Source organism: Coregonus clupeaformis, chromosome 21, assembly GCF_020615455.1.
Source record: "Coregonus clupeaformis isolate EN_2021a chromosome 21, ASM2061545v1, whole genome shotgun sequence".
NCBI classification, from domain to species: Eukaryota; Metazoa; Chordata; class Actinopteri; order Salmoniformes; family Salmonidae; genus Coregonus; species Coregonus clupeaformis.
The window spans coordinates 36,078,576-36,087,586 of NC_059212.1; the positions used below are offsets into that span (position 1 = coordinate 36,078,576).

The 9,011-nt window shown below is 41.3% G+C and overlaps 1 protein-coding gene across 1 annotated transcript in view; it reads right to left on the bottom strand.

Moving 5' to 3' along the window:
* LOC121535350 (arf-GAP with GTPase, ANK repeat and PH domain-containing protein 3) overlaps positions 1-5,173 on the bottom strand; it is a 217,761-nt gene extending 212,588 nt beyond the window's left edge. Inside the window, exon 1 of the mRNA XM_041842343.2 lies at positions 4,311-5,173. Coding sequence (XP_041698277.1) covers positions 4,311-4,680 — 370 coding nt within the window. The 5' untranslated portion in view covers positions 4,681-5,173. The remainder of the gene's footprint in view (positions 1-4,310) is intronic.
* Positions 5,174-9,011: the final 3,838 nt, after the last annotated feature.

Below are 9,011 nucleotides of genomic sequence, written 5' to 3' on the forward strand. Positions count from 1 at the left end.
ACAGTTATTACTGTACAACTACGACATCTTAAGACACCTCATATACTAAAACATTGAAAATGTGAAATTCTATAGAAGAAAGCAGGGTTAGGTTAACTCAAGATTGACAGTCAAATATTTTCCCTACTGAACTGTAAAAGTTGAATGTAAAAACATAAATGAGGGTAACAATTACAACAGCCATTGTCGCCAAATGAAACCAAGGAAACAAAAGAACCAAGCTATATTCCCAAGGCAAGCAGTCTTGTTAATGGAACACTACCCCGGTCCTCCTTGGAATGACTGGCTACATATAACACACATTAGAAATCATCTGAGAGGAGCTGCTTCTGTATCACACAGATCTAGATTTTACTTTCACACTTTTCACAGTTAACCCAAAAGTGTTTTCTTCTTCCAAAAGCAAGCGTACCCTCATTCAAATCCAGCCTACCGGTAATTCCATTGAGGCTATGCAGTGTGAATGACACTACTGTTTCAAAAATAACAAGCCTCTCTTCCCAGCCTTTGACCTATAAAAATCTCAGTCACATCTGAGATTATGTATTTTATCTGAATGGTCAGTGTACCCGCTCTTTAATACAAATCAATTACACAGAGGGGATGTAATATCATATCTTGCTTGATGATTATCAGCTTTATATTAGCATAGTACGAATAATCAGTTAACTAAAGATACATTAAATAATGAATAAGTAATCTCCTCTTTTAATTGGATAAGAAACCAGGCCCAGCGGTGAAATAGAGGACATTTTAATGATTGACTGATCCGATTCAGCTTCCTTTTTAGATTTAGGTAAGATTCTACTGCATATGATTATCTCTCTGGCCCTTCTGTAATACTGTAAGGGACAAGGAACCATTTGGTCATGTTTAGTAATTGACAACCAAACTGACCCAAATTCATCTTCTGCTTTGATCCTAACCCCTCCAAAAGACACACACAGGTTGGAGAGATTTGAGCAGGTGGGAGAGGTTAATGTTAAGTGTTCCACCTAAATCTATGTAACTTATCTTACATAAGTGGTCAGGGTGGACCCTAGCATGAAATCTTTCACAGATTCTTCTAGTAGAAGGGACATTTTGTTCTTCCCCTTGGCACGCTTAGTACATGCATACCCCGGTTCTCAAAAAGTCACATTCATAGCTTGTCATGTTCCTCAACACCAGAAAATGGGGCAATATTCGATCAGTTATATCAGACAGTGATCTGTAAACAAACAAGATAAAACATTTATATTAAATAAAGGGTCATTATAAACCATGTCTTCTGCACTACATTGTTTGTATGACGGTGAAAAGCCTTGGTTATTCTGTATTTGCTAAATCAATAAAACATTGATCACAACAAAAAACTAGCTCCTACTGCTCCTTTGTCTCGGTTCTTGTGATTGCAGTAAATCTGCTCACTGAGAACAACTGGTGCCTGGAATATCAAACACTACTGCGAAGGGAGTGGTTAGAAGAGAAACCTCACCTAGTATTATCACTACTCCCTATGATGTGTCTCAAAGAATCGTTGGTGTTTTCCACCGGGTAAAACCCTTAACGATTCACACAGAAGAAGATATGTTGGAAAGAGGCTGCATTTTTCTGTTGGGGTAGAATTGTTATTCTCTCTCTCTAGTATTTTCAACTGAAGGCATGAGAGCCATTGGTTTCTTAGCAACAGAGACTCTGCAATGATGCAAGATCGAAGGGGAACGTGCAGTCCTACAGTACAGGTGAAGTCTAGTCGACTACACTGATGTCTCCTGTTGCAGCTCTTCAGGCTTTCTGCAACGGGGACATTGCAGCACTGCAGGGTACATTAATAAGAGTGCTAAAACACAGGGTATGTCAAATATGAATGCATCTAAAAATGGGGAACTTGCTGAGAGAAAGAAAATCATAGATGTACCTCGTTTTTGGGGCATTGGACTTCGTCATAAGGTGCACTAGAACAAATACAGTACTTGCCTTGCCTGGGGTAGAAAAATAACTGTCTTTCATTTCAGACTAATTATTTCTGAGTATAAATGAACATTCTAAAATTATCAGGTTTTAGAGGGGAAATATTTTTTCCTAATTTGTGTCACACACTTCAATCTGGCAATGAACCAGAAAACTGCTCATCCTCATTAAAACAAATATTCTGCATTTTTTAAGAGGGCAACATAAAAGGCTCTAGTGTTACCATATCAAGCCATTGCATAAAGCCTTGCATTCATTGAGAAAATGATGTAACAATTTGCATCAAAACAAGTCAGTGCTATTCCTCAAAGCCTAAAAGGAGACACTACCCAAGCTGTGACTTCTCAAGTGAAGTCACAGGTTTTATCTTAACACATCCATGACAAGTACTACAGGACCAACCCCATTCGCTGAAAGACCACTGCTGTGTCAGCCACAGTGAATGTTATGATGGTACGAGGCACAGGTCATAGACCTCATTACATAACCACACCAAGGGAATATATCTCATTCAGCAATAATGGCTCACGCCTGAGTAGAGCTGCTACTAAGAAGACGTTTCTCAGAATCTATGAAAACACACCTTGACAAAAATTTGGTCACTGTCTGCCATTTAAAGATGGCATAGAGATCAGTGGTTTGTCCACTGGAGGTTAAATCTGATGGAAACAAGGTTCCTGTTGGTGACAACACACAGAGTACCTAATCTAATCAATACAAAGATACAATCTAATATTTAATGATGTTAACTGCACCTCTACTCAATAGTTATCAAACCATAGAACTGCAAATACACTGGGTGTACAAAACATTAGGAACATCTTCCTAATATTGAGTTGCACCAACTGTCTCGAGGCTTAAAAACCCTTCTTTAACCTGTCTCCTCCCATTCATCTACACTGATTGAATTGGATTTAACAAGTGACATCAATTAGGGATCATAGCTTTCACCTGGTCAGTCTATGTCATGGAAAGAGCAGATGTTCTTAATGTTTTGTATACTCAATCATTTGAGCAAGTCCAGCATAATGGTACAGATATTGATTTCTGTGTAGGTCATACAACCAAACCTATTCTACCTGTTCCCTTGCTGCTCTGTTGATAAGTTTATACCTGTGAAGAATAGTGTTGCTCCAATCTATTGATTATGCTTCACTGTCTGAGACATGGGAGAATTCACTGTTGCTGGAAGTGAACCCCTGGCTTTCACATGGTCACACAACACAATAGACCCACATCTTAGGTCTGTTCACAGTTCCTCTTATGAGAACGACATTGACCCGTGTGGGTCATTTCACTACACAATTGCTCATGTTACAGGTACTATTACTACACACACACACACTGGTTTGAACTCTGACTACTTTTCCTTTCAGTCTCCTATGCAAGAAACACAATTGTTAGCACAAGATTTTGCTGCCGCTAAGACCAGCTATTTATCTTAAATGTGTGAGAATTCATCTCTAAATCCAAATGAGGTTTTAAGTCAATGAGCCTAATTTAAACCTTTGGAAATCGATAGAGTGGTGGTGGAAACATGCATTAGATCTAGGTGTAAGGGAGCTGTCATAATCACTACAAGTCTCGCCAGAGCTTAAAGTGTGATGGACAGAATCTAAACCACTATGTCACAGGTGGTGCAGAGTATAGTTTGAGTGGCATCCTTTAAGAAATAGGTGTCCTTACTGTTAGGTTATATGGGATACTGCCTGGTATTTGAGAGAAATAATGTGTGCTGCAGTGAGGCGTCTTTATGCAAATCTGTATGCTACTGAACTCAGATTGCAATGTACAGCAAATCCATGCATATCCATGTATGTCTGCATGTTTTTCTCATTCTGTAAGTGTTGTTTGGTGACTTGTTTTTGTGTCAGTTGCCCGGTGTAGGCCTACTGTGTCATAAGCAGTACTAGTAGGGCATATTCTGTGATGTGCCTACATAAAAAGCAATAAAATAAGAAACGCACAAAGAAAATGGTGGTTCAACACAGGAGCACTGAGAAAATGTTTATATTCACCTCACATGACAACAGAAAATTCAGGCATATCAAATGTAGATAAAATATTAACTTATCTGCCTGTATCATAGATTACAGTAGGCTAGCCCTTGTATGAATGAATGAATGAATGCATGTGGCAATGTTATTTCCAAAACTCCTCCGAGAGGTTCCTGCGCTGAGACCCCCAGAAAGTGAAATTGTTGTCACCAAACAATGAGCTTTAGACTAACGTTACCTCCATGGCGACAATGTTGCCATTGCCCATCAGAGGAGATGACCGACTAGGGGGTTACACTGCAAGTAGCCTACTGATGACAATTGCTGTGAATAACACTAGCTTTTATCCCTCCTACTCACCTTCAATAGAGATCACATGTTCTCGGATCTGATTCTGCAGGGCCATGTCATCGATGCGTTCGATCAGGTCGTAGATTGAGTAAATGTTCGGGTGGACCGATTCGAACCGATGTATCTCAGCCCGGATGGCTGCCGAGTTGGACAAAACAAACTGCTGGTTGCCTTGTTGGCCGGCCTGGGAAGCCTGTCCTGATACTGTCCCCGAACCGAACTGACCCTGCCCTGAGCCTCCGGATGATCCTGATCCGAACTGGGACGGGATGGACTGGGGTACTGGTACCGGAACGGGCGCTGGGACCGTGCCTGGGGTGGGCATGGCCGGTTGAGACTGCTGCACGATACCGGACACCGACCCCGATTGGAAATTCATCTTGGGTTGAACAAGTAACTCTTAACAATAGGAAAACAAATGAATAGACCCCTATTCTAGGAGTTCAAAACGATGTAATCAAAAGAAGTCCGCGGGAACTAGCTAGTTGTCTGAAAACGAGATTGCACAGACGCATCAATCCTTGGTCGCCAATTGCAACAAAACGCGGTTCTTATTCATATTATTAAAACTTGAATGTGGTTCATTTTCCGTTATAAGCTATAGGTTACTGGGCGCTTTCGCTTTGGCCGTGTCCTGCCCTTTTCCGTGGATCACAAACCGCAATGCCTACCACTAGACACTCCTTTTCCGGGCTATTCGCTCCCTTTTAGTGGTTTAATTAATCGAGCGGTTTTCCTTGGCTGCTCTGTCAAAAGCAGACAATGGGCTCGGCTTCGACAAGGCGCCCGGGTCCACTGCCTACTGAATGCGTTGTTTCTGCGTTGAAATGAAATCGCGTTGATTCCTCTTTGGTCCAAGTGGTCCCTACCCAACGCCCTCCTCCGCATTTTGTAACGTCACCTATCACGTAATTGTACTTGAGATGGGGGAGGGTGTAATTCGATTGGATGCTTATGTGGTGGAAGAATAAAGCAACGTGCTCATCATTTTAATAACCTAGCCTATCTGACAGTTATGCAACCAAATAATTTGGATGATAAGATAAAATAATTACTCAGATACGTTTTATGTAGGCTACTATATTTCTGTACTCCCTTTTACCCCCTCCCCTTTAGGAGACACACACACAGACACACACAGACACACACACACACACACACACACACACACACACACACACACACACACACACACACACACACACACACACACACACACACACACACACACACACACACACACACACACACACACACACACACACAAGGGTCAGCTGAACTCTGCAGTCAGCTGCTCTGGTGTGTCTTCTCCCTTATGGTTGACCTAAAAAGCAACATTGGGGGGAGGAGCTATTATCTTTGTGTCTCTTCAACATCCTTCATCATGTCACAATACCTTCAGGGAAATCTTTTCAGCTTTATACCAAACAATCAACACTATTTTGACCTATACAATATACAACCAAATGTGACATTTAGCCAATTTCTGCTTTTATATATTGAGTTCAGACTATTCTCTAAGGGGGGCCCCTTCCTCTGATGCTTATCCTTGAAAAGACAAAACTAATCATGATTCTCTAAGGACATTATGTGAGCAGTGTTTCAGTTAAAAAGCCTACAGAGCACTATTCAGCCAATTAGGTTGAAAAGGAGCCTTTCAAAATGCATCATGACCGATCTTTAATATCCATGAATATTATGTAGAAGACACATAACTTCTGGATGCATCAATCAAATGTAAATATCACTTTTCTCAAACAATCATCATAAATGTAATGCATTTCTCAATATAACCACAGATATGCCATCACCATGATAGGATAGTGAGGCATTAGGTATCCTTAGTTAGAAGTCACTCCAAGGGAAGAGAAAAAGCCATCTACTGGTCTGTCTGGACAACAGCCATTCTGCAGTGGTGTGGTGTGGTGTGGTGTGGTGTGGTGTGGTGTGGTGTGGTGTGGTGTGGTGTGGTGTGGTGTGGTGTGGTGTGGTGTGGTGTGGTGTGGTGTGGTGTGGTGTGGTGTGGTGTGGTGTGGTGTGAGAGTCTGGATACAGAATAATTCAGACTAATGTGGCTAGAGGAAATTCCAGACAAATCCTAAAAGAACCACTTGTGGGAAAACAGAGAGAAACATGTATTCAGAGTCACATCACATGCTTTGTTGTTTTGTAGAATGAGCTATGATGATGAACCTTTTCTGCAAAGAAAATACTCATCCTTCTGGGTAATACTTTACATTAGTAACGCTGAAATTACTAGTCACAACACAGTGGTGTAGAGAATGTTGCTATATTGCCGTCACCGCAGTCCCGGTTTCAACATAGTTTTCAATTTGTTTAATTAGATGAGATTCATAAATGTTATGTAATGAAATTATAAGTCTACCCCTCTCTGGTAGATTACAATACAGGAATGAAATAGTCTGCATACAGTACATAAAGTGCATTACGAAAGTATTCAGACCGCTTGACTTTTTCCACATTTTGTTAAGTTACAGCCTTATTCTAAAATTGATTAAATCGTTTTTTCCCTTCATCAATCCACACAAAATACCCCCATAATGACATATTGAAATATTACATTTACATAAGTATTCAGACCCTTTACTCAGTAATTTGGCAGCGATTACAGCCTCGAGTCTTCTTGGGTATGATGCTACAAGCTCGGCACACCTGTATTTGGGTAGTTTCTCCCATTCTTCTCTGCAGATCCTCTCAAGCTCTGTCAGGTTGGATGGGGAGAGTCGCTGCACAGCTATTTTCAGGTCTCTCCAGAGATTTTAGATCGGGTTCAAGTCCGGGCTCTGGCTGGGCCACTCAATGACATTCAGAGACTTGTCCTGAAGCCACTCCTGCGTTGTCTTGGGTGTGTGCTTAGGGTCATTGTCCTGTTGGAAGGTGAACCTTTGCCCCAGTCTGAGGTCCTGAGCACTCTGGAGCAGGTTTCATCAAGGATCTCTGTGTACTTTGCTCTTTCCCTCGATCCTAACTAGTCTCCCAGTCCCTGCCGCTGAAAAACATCCCCACAGCATGATGCTGCCACCACCATGCTTCACCGTAGGAATGGTGCCAGGTTTCCTCCAGACATCACGCTTGGCATTCAGGCCAAAGAGTTCAATCTTGGTTTAACCAGATCACAGAATCTTGTTTCTCATGGTCTAAGAGTCCTTTAGGTGCCTTTTGGCAAACTCCAAGCGGGCTGTCAAGTGCCTTTGACTGAGGAGTGGCTTCCATCTGGCCACTCTACCATAAAGGCCTGATTGGTGGAGTGCTGCAGAGATGGTGGTCCTTCTGGAAGGTTCTCCCATCTCCACAGAGGAACTCTGGAGCTCTGTCAGAGTGACCATTGGGTTCTTGGTCACCTCCCCGACCAAGGCCCTTCTCCCCCGATTACTCAGTGGCCAGCTCTAGGAAGAGTCTTGGTGGTTCCAAACTTCTTCCATTTAAGAATGATGGAGGCCACTGTGTTCGTGGGGACCTTCAATGCTTAAAAAAAAAATTGGTACCCTTCCCCAGATCTGTGCCTCGACACAATCTTGTCTCGGAGCTCTACGGACAATTCCTTCAACCTCATGGCTTGGTTTTTGCTCTGACATGCACTGTCAACTGTGGGACCTTATATAGACAGGCGTGTGCCTTTCCAAATCATGTTCAATCAATTTAGTTTACCACAGGTGGACTCCAATCAAGTTGTAGAAACATCTCAAGGATGATCAATGCAAACAGGATGCACCTGAGCTCAATTTTGAGTCTCATAGCAAAGGGTCTGAATACTTATGTAAATAAGATAGTTCTGTTTTTTATTTTTATAAATTTGCAAACATTTCTAAAAAACTGTTTTTGCTTTGTCATTATGGGCTATTGTGTGTAGATTCATGAGGAATTGTATTTATTTAATCAATTTTAGAATAAGGCTGTAACGTAACAAAATGTGGAAAAGGGAAGGTGTCTGAATACTTTCCGAATGCACTGTACATTAATAGGTGAATGATGTTTAATGAAACACTGGTATTTCATCTTGGCTTGCCACTCTTAAGAATACCACTTTGTGACGGGTGTTTTATAAATGTTGCATCACCTCAAGAGTGGTCCTCTGTAGCTCAATTGGTAGAGCATGGCGCTTGTAACGCCAGGGTAGTGGGTTCGATCCCCGGGACCACCCATACGTAAAAATGTATGCACACATGACTGTAAGTCGCTTTGGATAAAAGCGTCTGCTAAATGGTTTATTATTATTATATTATCATTAAGAGTGAATTTCAATGGCACAATGTACAACTGAGCATTCAGATGATCAAGGCAACTTTTTCACTTTGATCCCCAAGAGAAGCACATTCAATTATTAAAGGGCTGATTTGTAGTAAATATAGAATATGGTACCTATATCTATAGAATGTGCATATGCCCCTCTAATATGTCTTGGTAGGCTATCCGACACTCAGAAAAAAAGGATTCTAAAAGGGTTATTTGCAGAGGGGTACGAAAACCCTTAATAATAAAAAACCCTTCTTGCCTTCCAAATAATCCCTTTTGCCTTCCAAAGAATCATCAAAGAACCCTTTCTTCCAAAAACTGTTCTTAGGATGAAATTACACACATTTTTCTAAACTAATCAAATCTGTTAGAAATTGGACTTATTGCACCCATTACTGAGATAGTTGTTCCAGTTTAGATGGTTTATCAGGGCTCTCCAACCCTGTTCCTGGAGAG